Source organism: Aulostomus chinensis, chromosome 19 (genome assembly GCF_037954235.1).
Source record: "Aulostomus chinensis isolate RoL2024-O1b breed Wild chromosome 19, RoL_Achi_v1.0, whole genome shotgun sequence".
Classification (NCBI taxonomy): Eukaryota; Metazoa; Chordata; class Actinopteri; order Syngnathiformes; family Aulostomidae; genus Aulostomus; species Aulostomus chinensis.
Window position 1 is genome coordinate 11,545,954 of NC_141338.1, and position 24,106 is coordinate 11,570,059.

The following is a 24,106-nucleotide window of genomic DNA, read 5'->3' on the forward strand; positions in this document are numbered from 1 at the left end:
TCCCCTCATTCACTGAACTACATCCACCCCATGCTGCCCCAAACAGGTGTTGTGCAATAAGCACAGTCTTTTGTGACTCCAGAGGAAGGCACACCGTGTTCTACAAGTCGCCTAAGTGACATCTCCAGGCAACGGTGGATGGAGGAGAACAATTCAGAGACGTGTAGTTAGGAATGCTACTGTAGCTTTGGTAACTTGCTCCTCCCATCTCTGCTCGCGGCTCACATGTTCATAAATAAGAACACAATTAAGTCTCAAACTGTCTGCACTGGAGTTGCTTGATGGTGATGTAGGTGCCAGATTCAGACAAGAAAAAAGATGCAAATTCCGGTTTCAATGTAGGACATGAGGTCAAGTCTGTAGTCATTTTTTTAAATGGATGCATCTATGATATATAATACATCTCACATTCAACAGAATCCACAGATACATGAAACAGATTTTTTTGCTCTTTAAGCTCATGTTGTGACCATGCTAACATGCTACTGATGGGCTGCATGTCCTCCATGTTAGCTTAGCATGCACATGCTAACTGTGATTCAACTAACTGAGGTGAGTTCAGGAAATGATGTCAGACAGAGAAACATCTTTTTTTAAACATTTTATTTAATACATAAATATTGCATGACAAATCAATTCTATTAGTTATGTGACATGCTGAATGACGAGATGATTGACACAGATTCTCCTGCGATGAGCTCAGTGACGCACAGGTACAGGACCTCCAATCCTAGATAAGTGCACTTCATTCAATCTTTGATACATTGCAGTTTAGACCATGAAAACGGCATATTTCAATCTGAGTACATTTCTGAGGAATCCAGTGAAACTGACAGGAGAAACCCTGTGGACCTGCATCTACATTTCTCTTCACTTGCAAGTACATGAGAGAAATACGGAGCAATATTTGTGTGATTAATAAAAAAGAGAACCATCACTTTAAAAGAGAGTTTTACAATGATTTGGACTGTACTACAATTGACTTTTTATTTCAGCTTTACTTACGTTTACTCACTATTTTTCAAATCACGAGTACTTCATTAAACCCAGCAGGACAGAAAGTATTAGCACAGTCAGATTCTGGAAAAATGACTGGAACAGCCAAATAATATCAAACACAAAGTAATATAGTATCTATAAACTTCACTAAACACAAATCACATGGATTTTTGAATTAAAAAGGAACATATACTTAATTTTGTGTGACAACACAGAGAGGCTAAACAGAGGTATTTACACACCCACCTGACCTAGAGATTAGTCACATTCAACTACTCAAATACACGTTAATAAATATGATGAATGACTTTTGCAGCAGTTACAAAATAAAGCATAGTAAGATGGCAGAGGATGCTGTTCTGATGACCCGCAAAGAAAAAGGACGTTTGAAAAGTTTGTATCCACACCCCTAAATTTGTATCGTCTATCGTACTTGTATTGCTAATTTCCCTTATGGGGTTTTCAGGACGGCACTTCCAGTTAGTGGTTATGCAATTATCTCATGAAATGACTGCATGAGTTTTGTGAGAATGGTGGGATAAATAGAAGATAAGGCTGTAAGGGCCTATTCCACCCCCCCCCCCACCCGACATTACTGATTAACAAATGTACACTGTGTTCTCGACCTGCTGCAGGCCATACAGCAATATCACTTCCTGTCAATGACATCATTTTCTTCACATCCAAGGACCAAGAACCCCTTTTTGTTGAGGATTTTCCAGGCAGCTTAACAACATTCAGACACATGAAATCTGTTTTTGATTACCAGAGTTTCATCATTTAAAGAGAAACAGTCAAGCATTTTTTCCAGACAGAAAGCTGGAAAACCTGACAGTTCTATTAATTTCACGCCGACCTGTCATAGTAATTACTACATCCATTTATCATTTTTTAAATAGATATAAACTCAAGCCTTTTGTTGGCCTCAATACAATTCCCAGTGTTTACACGAATCTTTATCTGTTTTTTTGTTAGTTCCTTTAACTTTAAGGATGTTTAATTTTATTTTATCTAATTCTTACATGGGATTGAAAATAAGGTCATACCAGTGTCCTTAAATGCTCTTAAAACGATAATAATATCTAAACAATACAATGTTTGCTCTCAAATTAGTCAAAAAGTCTCATTTAGTCTCATTATCAACTCATCTACAAGTGAGCAGAAGCAGGTCTAGTCAAGTCCCCTGAATCCATTTCAGTGCTCAATAATATGGTGCGGAAAAGTGCAAATAATAGAGGCGAAAACTTTGAAAAAAAAACAACATCATAAAATAGTGCAGTGTATGCAGCAATGAACTCGTGATCTCCCTGTAAAATTTACACTGAGACTGTACTCCCTATTTATATACAGTACAACACGTTAGCAATTAAGCGTTTTCTCCAGCTATAATAAGGGATTGTTCTTAGTAGTGCACATCTATGGGTGATGCTGAGAGACATTATAGATTAGAATCGTTGGACGTAGACGTTCAGATGGAACAGAGAAGACAGAGGTCCATGTCGGGGGGAAGTGAAAAGAAGTGTAAGTGTTCTCACTGGACTGGCCACCTGTCCAGGGTGAACCCCGCCTCTCGCCCACGACCCTTAATAGGAACAAGCGGAAGAAAATGGATGGATGGATGGTGTTCTCACTGGAGCAGGAGCATGCTGGACAGTAGCATCAAGACGGAGGTGACACACTGCAGCACGCTGAGCGAAATGGGGCTGCTGCTGCGACTGGGTGCAAACTGCTGTTCGGGCTTACGCTCCTGCAGAAACTGCTCGGAGTAAACCATGAATTCCTCGACACAGCGGCGGGCCTTCAACTGCTCAATTAGAGAGGGGTATCCAATTTCCTCAATGCTGACGGTGTCATCATCTTCTTCATTGCCTCCACTCTGACTACCATTCGTGGGAGTGCTTTTGCCCTCATCTTTGAGAAGATCAGTCCTGTTCATACAGCGATCCATGAATTTGTTGTAAGGTTCTGCCCGTGGCGGAGGCTGGTAGACATAATCACGGCCATAGTCCTTTTCGTCTGTAGAGCGGGAGCCATAGCGACGGTACATGTAGTTGTTGTAGTAGTACTCTTCTTCAGGGTTGCGGAAACCGAAATGGGGTCGAGGGAAGCGGCCAAGTCCATATCCAACAGCCATTCCAGCAACAGCACCAACGCCTGCCGCCATTATGGCCTTTTTCGCAAAGCCTGTAGACTTGGGGCGGTATCCCATGTCCTGCACAGTACGAGAGAAAGGGGATCCTCCCATCCCGTAACCACCATACCCATAACCTCCACCACCAAATCGGGGACTGAGGATCTTATTATTTGGGTTGTGGTTATAGAAACCGCCTGGGTATCCACCTGGGTATCCCCCTGGGTATCCCCCTGGATTCCCACCCCAACCTGGTCCAGAGTGTCCTCCTCCGACTGGGTAACCGCCTGCTGCTGGATACTGGTTGGGATAGCCGCCCCGGTTTGGATAGCCTCCTGCTGCTGGATACTGGTTGGGATAGCCACCCCTGTTTGGATAGCCTCCTCCGGCTGGGTAGCCTCCTGCTGCTGGATAACCTCCTGCAGCTGGATATTGGTTAGGATATCCTCCTTGGTTGGTACCACCTCTCCCAGGATATTGGTTGGGATAGCCACCTGCTGGTTGGCCTCCAGCCGGTGGATATTGATGTGGATAATTCGGCCTTCCTGGGTTGACTGCAGGTGGATAAGCAGGGTTCTGGTTTGGAAAACCTCCAGGATTGGCTCTGCCAGGATTCTGGTTGGGGTAATTACCAACTCCTGGGTTACTTGCTGGATTTTGTCTGGGATACCCTCCCGGGTTTGTATTGCCTGCTCCTGGATAACTTCCACCACCAGGATAGGGATTGGTGTTCCGATTAGAATGGCTTCCCGGGTAAGAGCTGGAAGGCTTGGACTGTGACCCACCCCTGCTGCTGGTAGATGATGTTTTCTTGCCTCCAAAGCCACCGCTTCTTTTAGCCCATGCCGATTCAGTGTTCAGGACAAACACAATAAGAAGTGAAAAAAAAGCTGGCTTTAAAAACCTCCCCATCATGGTCCTGGAGGAAAGTGATTCAAGGTTGTGATTACAACAGCTTATATTCTGTTTAATGTGATGATCCGAAAATCTTAATTCCATAATGATGAAGCTGTGTAATAATTAACAACAATCCATTATGTACATACACATTTATTATTCAGCTATTTTAGATAATTAATAACAACAAATTGATAATTAAAAAATTAAAATCAAATAAATAAATAATATATTATTATCATTATATATATATATATATATATATATATATATATATATATATATATATATATATATATATATATATATATATCAGTACAGAACATTGCAGTGCAGTGCAGAACATTTTCTAAGTTAAAATCAACACACCTACCGGAATTACCGTCAGCAAAACATGTCAGGACAATTAATATCTAAAATCATTTATTGCATCACAATCAACCTGACCACATTCCGTTATGGTCGCAATATGTAAGGTCGACATGTTCTTTTCTCTGTCCACCGCACGAAGGTTAACATAATAAACGATCATCATTACGAAAAAATGAATTATCTCTTACCGTGAGTTCACGATTTAACTTGGTGCGTCGTCGGTAATTTGGAAATGACTGGTTGTTGTGGCCTCCGTTCTTCCCCGGCCAGCTCCCTAATGCACTTGATGTCTGGTCTTGATGGGTGCGCTTGTGTAGATGCACAGGAAGTACCCGCCTAAAAAACAGGGGTGGGGCAACTCCGTGCTCTGCTTTGTGCTGCACAGCTTAATTGAAAAAAAAAAAAAAGTATAATTCGAAAAAAGTATATGTCTAGATTTTTACACTAAGAATATAGTGGTAGATACGTTTAAAAAAATAAAATGAAATAAAATAGGTATGTAAATACAATACGATCGCTAACCACAGCATAACAACACAAGAACACAAGCATTTTTAAAAAATAAAGTCAGTACACTCAAGTCACATTGAGGGAATTATTCAGTGTCATTTTCAAAGACTGTGAATAAAGTTTTGGATCGATTGAATTTGATTTTGTGAAATTGTGTTGTTATTTTGGTGTGTTGTTATTGTTATCGAGGATTCCAATACAATTTTTTTAGAGAGAGAGCGAACAGTGAGATTCAGTATTTTCAGTATCTTTCATTAAACAAAGACCTCATCCATCCTGGTGTGCTTCCTCAAAACAATTCAAATGTAAAAAAAAAAAAAATCCTGAAATGAACTCAGAATATGCCCAAAGTCCTTATGCGTGCCTAGCCACAAGACAAAGTTGTAACCTCGATTATAAAGACCTACTCTACTCAAAAATGAAATGTGTAGTAAACTAATATGTAATACAGTACTTTTACACTATATAATGAATTCAATACGAAGTCATTTTGTTTATTTTGTCGTTCGTCTCACTTGCTTACCATAAGCCTTTACTCAACCCTGAGCAAATGAATAAATATTTGACCGTTCGTTCCATCCCGTGTAACAAAACAAGTGCTCCTGTCACGCCTGCGCAGAAGATTTGCTGCGGACTCCGTCATTGGCTAATGGTTGGTTGTCGTGACGTCATGGTTGTAAAGGTCCATCCGCCCGTATGTCCTCGGAGCTCTCTGATGGGTACACAGTGTAAAGATGTGGAGAACAAGAGAACCCAGTGGAGGAACTGCGTTTATGAAACCTAAATAGCCAGGACAGGTAGTTTATTCTAGTTTCGAGCAATTTACGGATTGTGATTTCACTTAAGCGGACCAGTCGGGTTCGAATGGGCGGATAAAGACGCATTTGACAGGGGCTTGATCCGAGGTGGTAGCCGAGCAGGCAGGTGGCCGGGTCGGGTGAGGGGGACGGCGTGTGAGCGGGCTTGAATCCGGACGGGGTTGCTCCTTGTTAGGTGATGTTATCCGTACTGTCTTATGGTAGACTGGTAGCCAGGGCTGTCCTGGGCGGACTCTCTCAGACAGACGGTCGGGACTACAGCCTGGTCACTGCCAGCTATGGCTTCGGGAAAGACTTTCGTAAGGGGATCCTGAAGAAAGGGATGTGCTACGGGGATGACGCCTGCTTCATTGCGCGGTACAGGAGCGCTGATGTTTTGGGTAAGCTCCATGACTTGTGTTACACTAACTGGTCCGGGGCACCCTCGGGTCCCTGTGACCTTCAGTGATGTACCCTGCACGTGTACTGACCCCCTCGATGAAAACACAACAGCCCCCACCCTTCAGAAACAGAGGTTTAACTTTTCCCCTTTGTAACCATCGTGTTGGCTCGTATTTGATAACTAAGCCAGGCTAATGCTAGGACAGGCTCGGTGTGCGTATTGAAGCTGCTGTCGTTTTGTGCTTTAACAGCGATTATGCGCTATTAGCAGGTAGTTTAAGGCGGTATGACCTTTCACCTAGATGAGCACCGACGCAAGAAAACACAACCGTAACGTACGATATCTACCCCCTCGAGCTGAAGAATACCCGTAGGTCTAATTAAAGGTGGATTAGGCTTGAAAAAAACGTCATCCAAAATAACGAAGATTAAAAAGTACAATGTCTTGCAAAGGTCAGAATGGTTGAGCATGGAGGCAGCCATTTTGCTACTAGCACTAGCTACCTTGCTAGCATAGCTGCTTTGTCTTCAACGCCTGGTTAAACAAAGCGAAGTGGCTGTCAAACTGCGCTGTTGAATCTACACATGACGTCAAACGATCTATTAGATAATTTCCTAACCGTAGGTCCTCTTACATACGTCAAGTAGTTACATGAAGAAGCTGTATGCTACCAAGTAAGGCTACACATGATGCACATGGCAAGATGATACGTCTACAGTAAAACCAGGAATGCTCTTTGCTGTTGCTAAGAATGCATGGTTACACTCCATATTCTTAAAGGATTTCAGCTTTCGATTTAGATAACGTGGATGGCCGGTGGTTCTGTCTCCAACAGACAGCCTGAATATGCTGGAAATTCCCATGGTGTATATTCTCACTTATATTTCGAAAATGAATCCATGCTACAACTATTAAACAGGTTCCTATTTGGAACTCCAGAAAGAAAACGAAAGTCTAGAATGTTTTTTGGCCTCAAAGTGATTTTTGAACTCTTATTTTTTTGGCAGAGATAGAAAGTTAAGCGTAGACACTGTCCTGAATATCAAACATTCTGTTGAATAACCAGCAATCTCCAACTCAGAATTTAGGATTTTAATTCCCTTAATGACCTTAATTTAATAACAGAGATCAGCATAGCTGGCTTCCAGTGACCTTCACATTCACACTTGCTTTAGCAACATTGCAGTGGAGCCCAGTAGAATTAGTAGTAGAACTAGTAGTAGTAGTGGTAGTCATAGTAGTAGGTTAGAGGTACTATTTTTTTTCTCGCAGGGCTTGTTAATCCAAATGGTGAATTAAAGTTAGAACTTGCCTCTTGTTTTGTGTGCGTAAACTAAGAGTTCCATCCACAGAGGGCCTGGTTCTCACATCATGCCCTGCTGTTTCTTTACAGCTCTGTCTGGCACTGTGAAACATATAAAAACACAAGCTGTCATTGATGAATACCAAAACAACACCCATTTTATTCCCATGTTGTCATCAGGTGTTGCTGATGGCGTCGGTGGTTGGCGTGACTATGGTGTCGACCCGTCTCAGTTCTCTGCCACATTAATGAGAACATGTGAGCGACTGGTGAAGGAGGGGCGCTTCACTCCCAGTAATCCAGTGGGTATCCTGACCTCTGGCTACTATGAGCTCTTGCAGAACAAAGTTCCACTGCTAGGTGAGTACAGTACATTGCATGAACACACACGCACACACACACAAACTGCTGGAGTGAGTCATTATTCCGGTGTGAAGAGCTATAATTTGCGGAGTAAGATAGCTGCAGCATGAGTCAGCCAGGGAGATTTGCATTATATATATAAAACACCATCAGCCTTTGACAGAACTCGCTTTGTAGAAAGGTGCATGGATGGAGAATTTTTGTGCTGAAACTCTTCAACGTATTTATCTGTAGAGTTTTGATCTACCAAAGCAAGAGTGGTGATTTACCCTTGTTTGAAATTCTGGCAACCAATCATAAACATCGTGGGCGGTGCTGAGACCGGGATGCAGTGGCGGTTGCCTTGCAAGAGAATGTTAGATACTTATCTATATAACAAAAAACTTGTTTATATGTTCATTATCTTTACAAATATTCACTGAAATAATCCAACACACCTCGTATTGTACGTTAGACCAAGTGTCTTAACACATATAGAGATAATGGCAGAATATATGTATGTGATGCTTTTGTGTACAAAGAATCTTTATAGTAAGGTATATGTAGGGAATACTCTGAATCTCACCCCTTACAGTCGTCCAATGGCACGTTCACACCTGAACCGTTGTTATGGTAAAGTAATGTAACACCAATGAGGTAACAGGGTTAACTTATTTTTTTATACATGCCTGTTAGAAGATTCAACTCCGTGACCTCGTTTTCCTTTAAACAGCGAGGACCTTTTTGCCTCATACCAGAGCTGAAGAAGGTCAGGAATGTAAGTGGAACTGCATGAGGTGTCCAACATGAGACCAAGGTCACATTACTTCAGAGACGCTGCGTCTCTCACCCCCAGTCAGAGCAGACGCTTCACCTCCTCCCCTCCTTGACACAATGTTCGTCAAATGTCCTATTTTTATTTTGGACGGCTGGGGTGCGCTTGACCTTTCCTACTCACTTGGACTTGAAGTAACTCCTAAAAGCTGCTGTCACTTGAACATGACAGGGACAGGAACCTTGTGTGTGTGTGTGTTTTGTTTCTGTTTGTGTTTTTTGTTTTGTACATTTTGTTGAGGACACATGCAAATTGTATGACTGTCTTGTTTGCAAGGCAGGTGGACTGAAACTAGAGCTCAGGCGTACTGGTTGGGTGGCATTCTGCTCTTCTTGTCTCCTATCCAAGCTTTACAAATGAGCTTTCACTGTAGAATTTGGAAAAACAAACATCACACACTCCTTCCCTCTCATTAACCTTTATTTATTATCTTATTCCATCTGTAGGGAGCAGCACCGCCTGCATTGTGGTTCTGGATCGACGAAGTCACAGATTACACACGTGTAACCTTGGCGACTCGGGTTTCCTGGTGGTTCGAGGAGGGGAGGTGGTCCACCGCTCTGATGAGCAGCAGCACTATTTCAACACCCCCTTCCAGCTTTCCATCGCTCCACCAGGGGCTGAAGGCGTAGTGCTCAGCGACAGGTTAGTGCCCCCAACTGTTGAGCAAAAAAATCAAACAAACAAAAAAACCAAACCCTTTTAGCTTTGTAACTCACAGATCTTTAAAGCTTCTCTCCCGCTCTCTGCTGGAGTTTTCAAGCTCCTCTTTTGCCATTCTTTTTTGTTTTTTTTCCAAGTGGAGGATAATGGTCTGGACAGGACATGTGACATGGGAGGTGTGCTCAGTTTGTTTAAACACGCTACACTCCTTCAAACAATGTTTTCAAGTAAAACAATACCAGCTGTGGCATCAGATCCCGGTTTGTGCTTGTGCACTCAGATTTGCCAGCCAAACTAGGCTATCCTTGCTTCTCTGCCACTACTTAAATCACCTGCATGGTAACTCCTCTTTTAATACCACAACATATGGAGTAAAGTTCACGAATGCGCTGAGATGCCCGGGCTGGATGAGTGAGAAGAAGCTGCATCGATTCAGACAGCTAGCACCATTTAAAGGTGGAGCTGATTCACAGAAGGAAATCTCTGGTTCACTTAGCGTATGAGTACATTTAGATGTGAAACCCACTGTTTACATTTTTGGCATCAGTGAACTGCTGGCTCCCGTGCTCAAATGGCGATGACGACGATGGTGGCAGATCTCGAGAAAATGAAAGTTTATAAAAGACAAGTGAAGATTAAGTTTGGGCTAAACAAGGAAGATGGAAGACGTCGCACCAGCAGTGGAAAAACGGCTGCAAATCTTGTGATTCTTATTCAGACTCACTGTAAGAGCAGGTTAAGCTTTTATACTGCAGCAGGTTAAAGCCTCCGGGGAAATGGAGTCTTGTGTAGCCTCAGTGTCTGCTGAGGACAGTCAGAGTCAGCCGGAGCATTAACGCCTACACTGCATTAAGATTGAGTGACTTTTAAATTTCTCCGTTACTCCACATCGGAAACTGCTGACAGCAGCTCATGCGCAGCATGCTCACTGCTTCACTCGTGACCGATCTTTCCATGTGTGTCGTGTTTCTTCTAGTCCCGAAGCAGCTGACAGCTCCTCCTTTGATGTGCAGCTCGGTGACATCATCCTGACTGCAACCGACGGTCTCTTTGACAACATGCCGGACTATATGATCCTTCAGGAACTCAAAAAACTTAAGGTGTCATTATGTTATGTTCCATACAGCGTCACTTATGTAGCTCTGCATCTCGATCATAAATGTAGCTCTGCATCTTGATCATAAATGTCAGGATTTTCACCAGTGAATGTCTTTTTCAGACTGCAAACTATGACAGCGTCCTGCAGACAGCACAGAACATTGCAAAGCAAGCTCATGACCTTGCCTACGACCCCAACTATATGTCCCCTTTTGCACAGTTTGCATGTGACAATGGCCTGAATGTACGAGGTAAGTGGGTCTGTTGCGTCAATCACAACGATAAGTACTGAGTACATAGTGCAGATCAAGCTCACACTCTTTAACTTTTGTTGTGCAGGAGGAAAGCCCGACGATATCACAGTGCTGCTGTCCATTGTGGCTGAATATACAGACTAAAAACGTGTGTGAGACAGTGTATGTGTGCTCTTCGGGGGGGGGGGGTGACTCATCCCTCCTGTCAGCCTGAGTCTTCCACCTGCAGCACTCCCAAAATGCACTATGGACCGACGAGGGAACCCTGGCAGCAACACGACCCACACACACACACACACACACACACACACACACTCACACACACTCCTCCTTGCTGCAGGTCCGACGTCCACCTGTGTGCATTTTGTTTTCTTCCTCTTGTTGTGTTCCGGGCTGGAGTGGTTGAGGGGAAGCAGGCAGCTAGGATATCTTCATGTTGACCATGACCCAGGAGGAGCTGAGGGTGGCAGGCTCTTAGAGGGTTAGGCTAGAGACCGTCCAGGACAGTTTGGGTGGATAATCTAGTAGTTCTTGTGTATAAAAAGATTATCTTGTAAAAGGAGTAAGCCATGGTTTGGGATTCATTAGGGAATTGACTGTTGAACATGGCAATCTTTGTTGCTCCACCTCGTAATGTGTTCCATGTTTTTGAATTTCGCCTATAAATGGATGGCAGAGGCTGGCGTTGGGGATGAAGCTGGGATTGTGAACAATGGAGGAGCTAACTAGAGCTAACTTTCTTATGCTGGACTCACACTAGGGGATAATCACACCCGTTTGGAGTCTGATTTGGCGCTCCGTACAATTGCGAGGGTGTTCTTGATGATGCAGTAGTGTGAGCTGGTTACAGATCCAGGCTTATGCATCCTGACCAAAAATTTAAAACATGTTTTACATTTTGTTTTTTGTTTTGTTTTGTTTCTTCCTAATTGCCAATTCAACCAACCAAGCTGTCCTGGTCATTGCTCCAACCAACCCAGAGGCAACACATGTAAACCAAACAAGCCGCCCTCATGTTGCTATGGCAACCCTTAAGTTTTTAATTCGGGGTGACTTGAGTAATTTCCGAGCAGAACCATAATAGCCAATTAGAAAGCAGTTTCAGAACAGCTGACAGCCGTCAAGCAACCTTAAGGCTGACCGTTGTAGCCTTTAAGGCTAATGGTCGCCAGTAGCCTGCTGTTGACTGACATGTCAGTAAAATGTTACCCTCAGCCTTTGCTAAAGAACCTGGGGTGACCGTGTCCCCTGAACAGTTTGACGTCCAGGTTGTCCTCCTGCTTTTTGTCTATTCTCACTGCAAAGTATTACTACAACCACTTGTTGCACTGCGTCGGTCTCTGGTTTGTTTACATCCTCTTCCTTATGGGAGCAACGATGTGAGGTGGCACTCCTACGGGTGGCACAATCACCCTGTAGTGTGTGAAGTGCCATCCAGTCACGTGAGATTTGAAAAATTATTGAAACATCCTTGAATTTGTGATCCAATTAGATTTAACGGTCAGGATTGTAACGCCACTGTAGAGTGTGTGTGTGTGTGTGTGTGTGTGTGTGTGTGTGTGTGTGTGTGTGTGTGTCTAGCTTTAGCTAGCAGGGGAATCTAAAGAGAATTCTATTAGAGCCGACTTTTGAACGTTCATTAGGTTTTCTCACTCGGCTGAGGGATCCTTTTTAGTGCGCACATCCAGATATGTTGTAAATATGTTTGTGTTCAGAGGGCTACCTTCTGGCCTTTTTTGCTTCGGTGGATAAACAAGTTACTATTGTGAGAGATGTACATGCGCGTTCATAAATATATTTTGTATAGACGCCCAAATTTCTGTGAGCTTTATTAATCCCACACTTCCACTTGCTGAAACGAACACTTGATAGGTAGCTGCAGCTGTTGTGTGTTGGGGGGGGGGGGTTGTGGTGTGAATGGGGAAGGGGGGTGTACATGTAAAATGTAATATGAATGTTTGTTGTATTTAATGTTAATATTTGTTATCTCACAAAGCTCAAAGCTAGCATCTGGTAATGCTCACCATTGCAATGATAGGTCAGGTTGTGAATTTAAAAAAGGCAGAGATGTGTTTTTTTTTTATGTAACTTGGTTTTAAAGGGGAAGTTTGAGGTGTTTGCTGACATGAAATGTGGATGATAAAGATGTGACTATAAATGAGAATCAGATGGGTGTGTGCATTTGCCTGTGTGTGTGTGTGTGTGTGTGTGTGTGTGTGTGTGTGTGTGCGCGCGCGTCCAATATTTTTCCTTGTACATTTGTTCGCTGCTTCTTCTTTTTCAAATCTGTACATGACTTGACATGATTTATGTGTTCACCATGATTGTAAAGAGTGTGTGTGTGTGTGTGAGAGAGTGAGAGAGAGAGAGAGAGAGAGAGAGAGAGAGAAATTACATTCATGAAAGACAACTGGAACACTGTTCTAGTCTCTCACTTGTGTAACAGCTCACTCCAGTGGAATGGACAGTGTCTTTACAGTTTAAAAGCAGGTGCACCAAAGATACATTTTCTTTGTTGTTGTTACAAACATCAAACAGCAATACTGTAAGTTCCTTGTGCTTTGAATCTTGGTAAGATGAGTGGCTGGAAATGCTCAGAAGGACTATTAGGGTTTGTTTGTTTGTTTTTTGCATTAATTGTATTGTGACCAGTTATGTTCAACAAAGTACGACAGGTTTATGAAACCAAAGAAGGAAAGCCATATATAAATGCACGATCTGCCCTGCTGTAAAACTCACATTGTGCAGGTGGAGACGATATTGTTACAGTGTTAGAAGAGACACAGTTGCTGCCATCGTTGAATCCACTGATCCCGCGTGTTTTCTTTAAGTAAAAAGCAGGAAATGTGTGATGGGAGGACAATAATCAATGTTTCATTTTCATACACAAAAGTTATCTTAATATCACACCTGTACTTGTTGCATGATTTCCATCTAAGCCACTGGCGCCAAGTTAGAACGTTCTTACACTCACTTCCGGTTCTTAATGGTTTTGTGTGTAAAGGTTCTGAGCTTGTATTCACTTCAAAGATATTTGTCAGGCAAGTGTGTGTGTGTGTGTGTGTGTGTGTGTGTGTATGCAGGCAGAAGGAGGGTTGGGGGTGAGAAAGGTAATGGTTCTGTGAACTTGCAGTATAAAGGGGAGCGCAGTTTCAGCCTTAAATTGCTAGACCTGTACTTAAGAGGCCTTTCCCGTCATTGCAAGCTTGTCTGGTCCACGTTGCCCTGTGTTTGTCAGTGACGTCTACGCTGCCCAGCCCCCTCTGTGTTTTCTCTCCTTTCGTCCAGCAGTTCTCAAAGGTGCTTCTGTCTCTATGGTATGATTGTCCCGTTTCCAGCAGGCGATGTTTGTGCGTATGAAAGATGCATCTGTGTCTACGATGTAACAATGCAGGTCTAATTTATGTAAATATGTTTTCAAATATGTACAATATTTAAATAAAGAATCTAGTATTTATACATAATGTGTTGGAGTAGTTTCATCCTTGCTGTACATGAATGACATCTACTTTTACTGAACAGGTTTTATGAAACTTTTTGTTCAATAGTGTTGTGTTTTTTATAGTAGTCAGGTCGTTATGAAAAATGAAGGAAAAAAATGTCTGAATGGAGCATATTGATGAACCAGGACAAATAAAGTATTTTACAAGATTTCTGATTATTATGTGTAAATGTTGCTTTTTCATAGTTTATTCAATTTGATTATAGCAAACATTTACTGTTGTATTGCTTCTTTCCTTGCTTAAAGCCTCTGAATTTGTTTGCCAAGCATACTATAATATCCTAATAAAGCAGAAATACTTTGTTTTCTGTGATACACATCAAATTTCGGGTTTTCGTGACCTTGTGAAAACCTGTGGAAAGGCGCTACTGCTGTAGGTAATCTTGACTAAAAAAAAAAAAGTATTTAATCGCAAAATTAAGTGGAAAATAAATCAACAATATACTAATAGCTGTCAATTTGATGAGAAAATAAATATACAAGCAAATTTTCTGAAAATACATTTACAGCAAATTAGTCCAAAATATGAGGCAAGATAAATGACACATCTATACATTAAAAATACATAGATGATTTAAAAAAAATGCGTCTAGGTAAAAAAAACAACTATTTAATATACAAAATTACTGAACAGTCTGTTGTAATTCTCACTAGTACCGTTGGATGGCAGCCGAGAGCGGGGATGCCAGGGATGGTCTGTTTACTTTATCTGCTCTTTCTTCTTCGTAGCCACCAGTGAGCCTACATTCCTGCTGACAGCAGAGATTCCGGCTTAAATCAGTGTCAGCTGACACTTGTGTTATGCTAGCACGTCAGCTTCGGAGTTAATACGAGTATACAGACCTGAGCTGCGTTTTAAAAGATTGACCCGACATTAACTGTGTATCAAAGTGAGGAGGGTTACTATGAAAATGGGTGGCTTTTTTTAGCATGAAGAAGCAGCAGGGAAGCTGATCTTCCTAGCTGCTAACGCTAGTTAGCGTCGATGTGACAGTTAGCTAATCAGTACCCTAGCAGGCGAGGGAGGAAGTAATGAGAGAAAATAATCACAGGGCGGCTGGATAAATGGCAAAAACTGAGCAGTGTAACAGACTTGATATGCGAGGCAGCACGGAGAGACTGACGGATAATGGAAAGACCGGTTCGTCTGGTTCCGACCTGGAGCAGAACGGGAGTGTCATCCTCGCGGAGAAACCGGTTGATAAGTACGGCTTCACCGGTGGAGCCCAGCAGTGCCCCACGGTCTCGTAAGTTGAGCTGCAGAAGTCTCCCTTGTTATATCTGTGAGGAATGGCTGGGTTTATTTGGTGTTTCCAAGGACTTCCTTAAAGAATGCACTGACAGACAGGTAAAGGTGAAAAGTTCTCTCATTTAACAAACCTTCCCGTGACAAGCTGTCATTTTCCTTTTAGGAGAAATCCCTCCTGTTCTGAATTCAATACGTTTTGTATCTGAATGTAGGAAACCAACTGTCAGACTCTGATTCATAGCTTGCTTTTTTTGTCAACTGGACCACTTTATCCAAAGTATTGCAGGTTAAGATTAATTAAACAATTTAAGTTTAAATCCTCCTACTCATGATCCTTCGGCTGATATCTCCATTGTTGTAAGTCTAAAAATATACTTAATGTTTGCAGCAGAGTACATTTACTTTTTAAATTCGTAATCTTATCAGTTAACTCTCACTCAGGTCAAGTCCCCCCCCCCCGGCCAAAACCATTTTTGGCTCTGTAGTCACGCTTTTGTCTCCTGCTAAAGCCACAAAAAATATTCTTCTATGGGCATGAAAAACAAGTCAAAACCCAACATGTAACCATGGCCACAAACTACAGTATTCTTATTTCTCTCAATATAACAACATGCAAACTTGATTTCGGCTTTGATATGTAAAAACTGTCAGCCAGCAGTTTGCATTTTATCTGTATGTCACTGGTCTCCAGCTGGTGTTCGGTGGGTCAGCTCGAGTTGTTAGTGTTCACTTGGGCTCTGTAGAGATCTTGGCGAGGGGAACGTTGTCTCACAGCTTCCTGTTTTCATGCACTTGGCAGCGGATTTCAAGTGTTCCACTATTTTTCCTGAGAGTAGGTTTCCTGTGTAGAGGAGGAAGAGATGAGCCATTTATGATGATGATGATGATGATGGGGCGGCCCTCATAAGTTCAGGGAAGTAACAGAATACAGAGGAACCGTTGTGACTGAATGTTTGTATGAGCTTGTATGTAAAAGAAGGGCAGCAAGTGCTTGAAGTCTTTGCTATTTACTGTCTTTGTCTTACTGTGTCTCTTCTCTCCACAGAGCTGAGGAGATCCCCATTGAGGTGTTGAGGCAGCGCGAGGCAAAATGGCTGGAGATGCTCAACAGCTGGGACAAGTGGATGGCCAAAAAACACAAGAAGGTCTGGTTTATGATCTGATTGGATTTTCACGACCTTCAGAAGTTTGCATTATGCAAATAGACACCATTAGGAGTGTCTCCAGTGCTCATTGGGCCATTGTGGAGCATGAATAAATAAACATTTAATAATTCTGTTGTAAATTTAACTAAAGCCCTTAAAAAAACTGCTAACAACTGGGGTTTTTCTGCAGTGGTATCAGGCTTTATAAGGATTCAGTCCCGGGTCAACTGACTCTACGTTAGACATGCTTATTTAACCGCTTTGAGTTTGAAAAACAGACTGGAGCTAAAAATCCATCTTAGACACGGTCACAGTTCTCCATGCTGCTTTTCCGACAGCTTCTAAAGATTGTATACAAGCCCAAGATACCATTCTCCAGTGTTGTTTTCACAAAACCTTTCCCTTCTTTCACACCAGGAAAAAAAAAAAATCCTCTCTGGAATGGGAACAGGATCAGTCACGTATACCTGAATCTGAAAAACATCTGTACCCATGGGTGCGTGCAATGGGAAAGGTTCTAAAAAGAAGAAGAACTTGCCATGTAACCTGGAAAGTTCCTGATACACCTATGTCCCTTTCAGTCCCACCACCAAGGAGGCGGCAGATACAGGAATTATTTTTTACTTCATTGTCTAAAAGTTAAGCGGAGGCAACTGGACTTGTTGACCTGACCTACCTACCTACCTACCATGACCTGGATGACTGAGAACTTGCACTGACTTATTACTTCATTATTGCCAGACATTTTTGTGGTGGAATGTCCAGAGTCCGGAGTAGAGAGGATCATAGTTTCTACATTTCATACATTTTTTTTCTCTTTTGCTGGAGTGTTCATGCAACATAATTATCTATCTGTGACTCTTCAAATGACAGAAGTAACTTCCAACTGCACCATAGACTCCAGTGTTAAGTGACGCCAGGATTTGTTTATCCAGGAGTCTCTTCGCTGAACATTTCCGTAAATTTCTTTTGGAAGTATTGTGATATTCTTGCAGATTATAACTGTGTGTGCATGTGTGGGTGTGTGTTGATGAGTAGGTGAAAGAGCGCTGTCAGAAGGGGATCCCTCCATCGCTGCGTGGCCGGGCATGGCTCTACCTTACAGGGGCAAAAGTGAAGAGGGAGCAAAACCAGGGCAAGTTCCAGGTCAGGTTTATGAGTTCAGTATGATCTTGTCTTTGAAATTAATATCCAAATACTGTCTGGAGCATATAATTACAATGCCTGTGTGCAGTATGGATCAGAACTACGATCTATGATTGTACATATGTGTTTGATGGGCTGACAGAAAAATGTTTGTGTGTTAAGGAGCTGGACAGCCACCCTGGAGAACCTAAATGGGTAGATATTATTGAGAGAGACCTCCATCGACAGTTTCCCTTCCATGAAATGTTTGCAGCTAAAGGAGGTCATGGGTAAAGCAGCTTTGTTTTCAGGAGGCTCCATGTCGTGAGCTGAATACGGTTTGTCAGTTCATATTTGTGTTTGTCGCGCTCGTAGGCAGCAAGACTTGTTCCGCGTGCTGAAGGCGTACACCCTGCATCGTCCTGAGGAGGGCTACTGTCAGGCTCAGGCTCCCGTCGCTGCTGTGCTACTGATGCATATGCCAGCTGAGGTGAGCTCGCACCAACCTTAACTCGTGCTGTTTCTCCAATATTAAACCACATCAAATAGTGTGAATGCATGAGTTTATTTAGCATGAAAACTACACAAACAACCAAGAATAACGATGCACAAAAAGCTATAAAAAGTAAAAACTCTGATGAAATTTGCTTTAGTTTCATGTCCAAGCCATTCCATAAATTCGTCTAGCAAATCAAAATACATCATACTTCTGTTTTGAATACATAATGCAATATTTAATTCCGTAAATGTTTGATTTAATTCCCCCACGTATTGTCTCTGTACATCCTGTCTCTTCTCTGCAGTTTTCTTTAACATTAATCACATTTTTTTTCTTCCTCTAACAATTTTTTTTTTTTTTTACCCTCCTAGGATGCATTCTGGGTTCTTGTCCAAATCTGTGAGAAATACCTTCCTGGATACTACAGCACAGGGCTGGTAAGGTTCCTGACAGCAGCACCGTCAGCTGTTTGACCACATTACTAGACTGTAAACAGGTTACGTATTTACAGAGTTCCTCGGGTCAATTGTTATCCACCCGAACACAATAAATCTAAGAAGACTGGGTGTAACAGTTAGCTACCTACGGTAGTCCTGTTCTGATGCTGCAGGGTTTAGCTAGCTGCTGCTTATCTGACTAGTGTGTCTATGAGCTGGTGACTGTCCTAATAACATAATAAGGATGAGTTCATCAGACAATCCTCTGTCTGGTCTCTCTCTCTCTCTGTCCTCTAACTGTTACCTGTGCCGCCCCCACAGGAGGCGATCCAACTGGACGGCGAGATCCTGTACGCTCTGCTACGAAAGGTTTCTCCTTTAGCCCACCGTCACCTGAAGAAACACAAGCTGGAGCCCATCTTGTACATGACAGAGTGGTTCATGTGTGCCTTCTCTCGCACTCTTCCGTGGGTGTCGGTTCTACGCGTCTGGGACATGTTCCTCTGTGAGGGTGCGAGGCTGCGAGATATCCATGTCCAGACTCATCTGCTTTCACCATAATCAGCTGAGCAGCTCCATAATTGATTCCGTGCCAGTCTAACAACCACAAACAGAACAATTTGTTCACTCCGTGGGGTGAAAACACACGTTTTACAAATGGGAATCTTTGTAAGTCTAAAACGAGCCCTGGAGGACCTCTCACGAGAACCATCAGAACAACAAACTGTTCAGTGAAGTTCAGAAAGCTAAAATAAGGGCCAGAAAATTTGATAAGCTGAATTTTAAGGTTGTAAAAAAAACAAAACCAAAAAAACCCATCTGGATACTTTAGAAAGTAGGAAAGGTAGGAATGTAAAATTTTGTTCAGGAGCTGAACATGTTTGTGGTTGAATGGTTTCTGTAGCTGAGCAAAACGCATGGGGATGATTGATAATAATAGTTTAGGATCTGATAGAAGAGATGCTGCTGCTCCAGCTGCATGTGCTCTGATGAGGGTCTCTGTTTCAGGAGTGAAGATCCTCTTCAGAGTGGGCCTGGTTCTCCTGAAATGCATGCTGGGATCTCAAGAGAAATTGAAGTCTTGTCAAGGTCTCTACGAGACAATGGAGCTTCTCAGAGCTATACAGCCGCAGTACATGCAGGAGAACTTCCTGGTGCGGGAGGTACGGTTATACTGTTGTGTTTTTACCCTGAACGCATACTGTGATGTCTGTCTGATTGTAGGGACATTCTTTGCCTAACTGTTGCTATGGTAACTGCTATAAAAAGACAAATAAACCTGTTTTTTTTCTGATGCTTCACATATCAGATTCTTGAGTTGTCCGTGTCTGAGAAAGACATTGAGAAGGAACACTTCGCTCAGCTGCGGCGCTGGAAAGAGACTCATGGAGATCTAAACTGTAAGTCCCCTCCCAGGATGCACGGCGCCAAGGCCATCATGGCTGCTGAGCCGCCCAGCCGACAGGATTTAAGACAGAGGCCCACCATTATCGTGGAGTCTCCTCTGGCACCTGTGAAGGACGGGAAGTCAGCAGAGGACACCAAGAACGGTAGAAAGACTGAAGAAGAGACGCAGAAGGAAACAGTCGTGCCACCTCAGGAGACGGTTAATCCTCCCCCTCCTTCCGGTGACCTTTCACCCCTCCTCAATCAAGTGACTGTACAAGGGTCGAAAGAGAGTCTGAGCAGTGCAGAGCATGACACATACCTGTAGCAGGTAGCAGGGCGAGTGTTTACACGTCAGTCATTCCACTCAGGCAACATAACAAACTGCTCCAAAATGGAGAGGTTCAAGTCCATTTTTCATTTACATCCACAGCTCCTAGTTATTTTCCCTTATTTTTTTTCCCTGTTTTTCTCCCCTATCACTAACTCACAACCCAACTCTACCCCCCCATCCCCTATCCCCCTGCTGCTGTTGGAGCCCCCCCACTACCACCTGCCTCCTCCTACCTGTGCTCCTACGCGTCCAGTCGTCAGCCTCATCACCTGATGGTAAGGAGTTTCATCAGGGGGATGTGGTGCTTGGGAGGCTCCGTCTGTTTCACAGTTTCAGTTGAAAACACTCACTTGCTTAAATTTATCAAGTAATTCTCAAAAAAAAAAAATCAATCAGTTAATCAAGGACAATTTGACAAAAACGATCATTTAATTTACACGGAATTCTCTGTTCTATGCTTTTCGCAAAGTTGTACGCTTATGAACGTTTAGTATGAAATGAGAGTGTAACTCAAAAGATTGTGGGAACTCAAGTGTGTGCTTCTCTCTGGGCAACAGTAGAAGGTGAATTAACCCTTTGGACTCTTATTTTGGGGAAGAATGAAGCAGCTACCATCTTAATGACTGGACACACAAGCTCACACACTTCACAGCTACTGATGCTATTGCCTTTTGTAAGCAGGCTAAAATTGTCTTCACTGCTGAAGTCTTTGTTGTACAGCACTTCGCTTGTCTAGTCTTCCTCTGTGCCTACAATCGTATCAACTCAGAGATTCACATTGATCGTTAGTGCTGGATTTCAGATCCACTCGTTGACTGTCGCTCTGCTCCTACCAGCGTCTTTGCTCTTTTTGAACACTTGAGGGCGCACTGACATCTGACTCAAGCTAAAAACAGACTCACTGTGCACTATCAAATGAAGGAAAAAGTGTTCAGGGATTATTGTGCAACAAAGCCAAAGATTTTTCACGAATATTTTTTCAGATGAATTTTGTCTGAGTTGTTCACTCAGTTTCTTGGAATATGTATAAATCAGTTTGGGAGAGTTGATATTTATGGTGTGAATGAAATTTTGCCACATGTGATTATTGTCCTGTCATGCTGAAGGGTTTGTGGGACCAGTGACTCAACAAAATCAGATTTTACTGTTAAAGAAGCATTGAGAGATGATGATGTTGGCAGAGCTGCTCTGATTCAAAGTCACAGTAAAATCTTAATATTTAGCAGTTCACGTTAGGGCTGCAACCAACGATTGCCGTATTTCAATTGATTAACCATTTATTTTCTCAATCAGTTGTTAAGTCTGTAAAATGCTCCAAACAACAACAAAAAAAAGCCAATCAAAATAACCCATACAATTGTTCAATGGTTTATTATGTTCATCCGACATTCAGAAGACTACATTTTCTGTTACAAATGGCAAAAAAAGTTTAAAACTCTTAAAGCTATGAGTCTGGAACCAGCAAATGTTTGACCATTTTTGTATGAAAAAAAGACTCAAATAGTAAATCAATTTTCAAAATAGCCGGCGATTGATATTCTTTTGATCGATTAATCGGTTGTTGCAGCTCCAGCCCAGAACCAACAAAAGCCGTGGGAGCCATAAACTTGCACGCAGAATGTGTAGACACTTGACCTGACACCGTGTAGAGTGAAGAAGTCAAGGATATCTGACTGATCGTCATTGAACTGCACATACGTCGGTTTGTTATGATGGAGACATGTTGAGCTATTGGTTGACTCTAAGCACTATGGAGAATGTCGACGTGTACGTCGTGTGTATATTTTCTCTCAGTCAAAGGCGGATTGAAGCCTTTTATTTTCGCATTTACGCCAACATTTGGTTTCATAGTGGAAACCCACTCTAGCATGCTGCAGTTGAATTTGTTGAACAGTAGATGGCAGCGCTGAGCCTCATGCAGGGATCAGAACTCTTGATTCCTAAGGGTCCCAGACTTCTGTTGAGTTCTCTGTTTCAGTATTTGCGACAAAGAAACTCCACTATCTTTGTGAAGCAGTCTTGATCCGTTGCGGAGATTGTAAAAGTGCAACTACATTCTGCTGTTTTTCCACACTATTACTGTGTTTGTGATCTATTTGATCAGTTGATTGATAATCAAATCTACATGCTGTTTTTTTTCTACCAAATTAAATTTGAATCAATAAAATTACAAACAGCTGGATTTTGCACATCTGTCTCAATTTCTTATTCTGTACTGTAGAACTGTAAAAATAGAATCAATTGCTCAAAGGAAAAATTGATCAACTATTTGATCATTGATTAACCATTTCAGAGTTGTTTTTCTGTTTTGTTTGTCAAACATTTGCTGGTTACAGCCTTAACTCCATCGAAGGATTAGCTGCTTTTTTTTTTTTTAATCGTTATTATGAAGACAGAAAATGTTCCAATAGTGCAAAAGAAGCAATTTGAACACATTATAAGCCTCATTCAAATTTCATGGCGTTTTACAGCCGAGTCATCGATGAAACTAACGGCTACTTGCAGCCTTGTCACACTCAAGACATCTTATTGCCTGCATAAAGTACTGACGAAAATGCGACAGGAGAATACCACACAGACACACTCTGTGTTATCATTCAGCACCCTCGCACCCACCCACCCATGCAGTAGCACACTTCCTCGGACACCTGTTTCTCCGGGTCTTTCAGCTCTTTGAGGAATTTGCATCTCAAATGAGGCAATTTCCCACAGCAAGCAGCAGCAGCGTCCAAAGCGCCTCACCCACCAGCCTTTTGCCTCTGAATGGAGTGTATACAGGCCTTCTACTTCTTCTTCTTCTTCGACAACGTTCAGCTGCGGCTCGAGAGCATGACAGCCAAGAATGCTCTTTACGACATTTTCATTGGCTCAGCCAGCGAAACCTGACAACCGTTTCAATTTAGTTCAAGATGGCTTCATCAGATGTAACTGCATTAATATTCTCGTGTGATTCTACGACTCGTAACGAGATAATTCTATGTTCAGGAAATACACGAAGTGATGAAGATGAGAGGGAGCATTTTAGTTTATTAAAACTAACAAGTTGATCATTGACAGATTTTTTTGTTAGCTTCCCGATTCTTCCTACCCCTCATTAAAGCGTTTTTACCTTTCTAGCTTCCCTCTTTCTCCACATGTAAACAATGTTAGCTCTTCCACCTCATCCCAACTCCACCCTCCAATCCAAACCTGACCCGCATGTCTGTCTCCCTGCTCAAGCTCACAGGGACGTTCGCTGTCAGATGATGGGAGACTGCTGGTCATGGCTAAGCTACAGAGCAGAAGGACACATTCAGCTGTAGCAGAACAGTTGTGGTTGCGTGTTGCTTTGGCGGTGTTGAATACAAGAGCATCATAGAAACCTTTTCAAAAACTTTATGAGCCAAGTGGCCAAAATAGTCCATAAAAACGGTCAAATCATAAACTGCAAACCAAAGCACTATTTGTATTATTTTATGTATTTTTGCTTGGAATGACCTTTTCTTCCACTCCATGTTGCTGCAGAGGCATACAGATTGCAAATTTTGTGTGTGTGTGTGTGTGTGTGTGTGTGTGTGTGTGTGTGTGTGTGTGTGTGAGAAAACCCCCATCTATATTAGCATGGGTGTGTTGCTATATACAACCCCTGGTGAGAAGATGAAATATGATCTTGGAAGTCCAATTTCAGTTTTACAAAAGTAATCCACTTCAGAAACTCAACTCGGCACCCTATAATAGTATGAGGCAGGATTTCACTTCTCTGGAAAAGCACCACAACCATTTTTGCCTCCATTAATGATGACGCGGGTCACATAGACAAAGTTGCCTCTGAGCTAGCTCGCTAGT

General features: G+C 42.4%; 3 protein-coding genes across 4 annotated transcripts; 2 read left to right on the top strand and 1 right to left on the bottom strand.

Annotated features, from left to right (window-relative positions):
- Positions 1-593: 593 nt before the first annotated feature.
- LOC147244053 (uncharacterized) lies at positions 594-4,784 on the bottom strand. Its single transcript, XM_086186873.1, has 2 exons — positions 4,588-4,784; positions 594-4,049 (listed from the first exon to the last, which is right to left on the bottom strand). Exon 2 carries the CDS (start codon positions 4,043-4,045, stop codon positions 2,627-2,629), a length of 1,419 nt encoding a protein of 472 aa, XP_086042999.1. The 5' UTR covers positions 4,046-4,049; positions 4,588-4,784; the 3' UTR covers positions 594-2,626.
- A 794-nt stretch (positions 4,785-5,578) lies between these two features.
- LOC147244054 (protein phosphatase PTC7 homolog) lies at positions 5,579-12,504 on the top strand. Its single transcript, XM_086186874.1, has 6 exons — positions 5,579-6,107; positions 7,593-7,772; positions 9,036-9,234; positions 10,229-10,352; positions 10,472-10,601; positions 10,690-12,504. The coding sequence occupies exons 1-6, from the start codon at positions 5,906-5,908 to the stop codon at positions 10,746-10,748; spliced, it is 894 nt and encodes a 297-aa protein (XP_086043000.1). The 5' UTR covers positions 5,579-5,905; the 3' UTR covers positions 10,749-12,504.
- A 2,342-nt stretch (positions 12,505-14,846) lies between these two features.
- On the top strand, positions 14,847-22,525 carry LOC147244055 (TBC1 domain family member 10A-like). Of its 2 annotated transcripts, none has more exons than XM_086187194.1 (9): positions 14,847-15,353; positions 16,401-16,500; positions 17,539-17,646; positions 17,809-17,915; positions 18,001-18,115; positions 18,496-18,561; positions 18,883-19,072; positions 19,570-19,724; positions 19,871-22,525. In XM_086187194.1, the coding sequence occupies exons 1-9, from the start codon at positions 15,172-15,174 to the stop codon at positions 20,273-20,275; spliced, it is 1,428 nt and encodes a 475-aa protein (XP_086043320.1). In that variant the 5' UTR covers positions 14,847-15,171; the 3' UTR covers positions 20,276-22,525. The 2 variants fall into 2 exon arrangements, with proteins under 2 accessions (XP_086043320.1, XP_086043321.1); XM_086187195.1 differs by having other exon boundaries at positions 15,313-15,454.
- Positions 22,526-24,106: the final 1,581 nt, after the last annotated feature.

What these genes read in the sequence shown, in the direction of transcription:
- LOC147244053 (XM_086186873.1), bottom strand. Translation starts at nt 4,045, where the DNA reads ATGATGGGGAGGTTTTTAAAGCCAGCTTTTTTTTCACTTCTTATTGTG.
- LOC147244054 (XM_086186874.1), top strand. Translation starts at nt 5,906, where the DNA reads ATGTTATCCGTACTGTCTTATGGTAGACTGGTAGCCAGGGCTGTCCTG. An exon ending in GAACAAAGTTCCACTGCTAG is followed by an intron (nt 7,773 to 9,035) that starts GTGAGTACAGTA and finishes TTCCATCTGTAG; the next exon opens with GGAGCAGCACCGCCTGCATT. An exon ending in GGCGTAGTGCTCAGCGACAG is followed by an intron (nt 9,235 to 10,228) that starts GTTAGTGCCCCC and finishes TGTTTCTTCTAG; the next exon opens with TCCCGAAGCAGCTGACAGCT.
- LOC147244055 (XM_086187194.1), top strand. Translation starts at nt 15,172, where the DNA reads ATGGCAAAAACTGAGCAGTGTAACAGACTTGATATGCGAGGCAGCACG. An exon ending in AAAACCAGGGCAAGTTCCAG is followed by an intron (nt 17,647 to 17,808) that starts GTCAGGTTTATG and finishes TTGTGTGTTAAG; the next exon opens with GAGCTGGACAGCCACCCTGG. An exon ending in TGATGCATATGCCAGCTGAG is followed by an intron (nt 18,116 to 18,495) that starts GTGAGCTCGCAC and finishes TTACCCTCCTAG; the next exon opens with GATGCATTCTGGGTTCTTGT.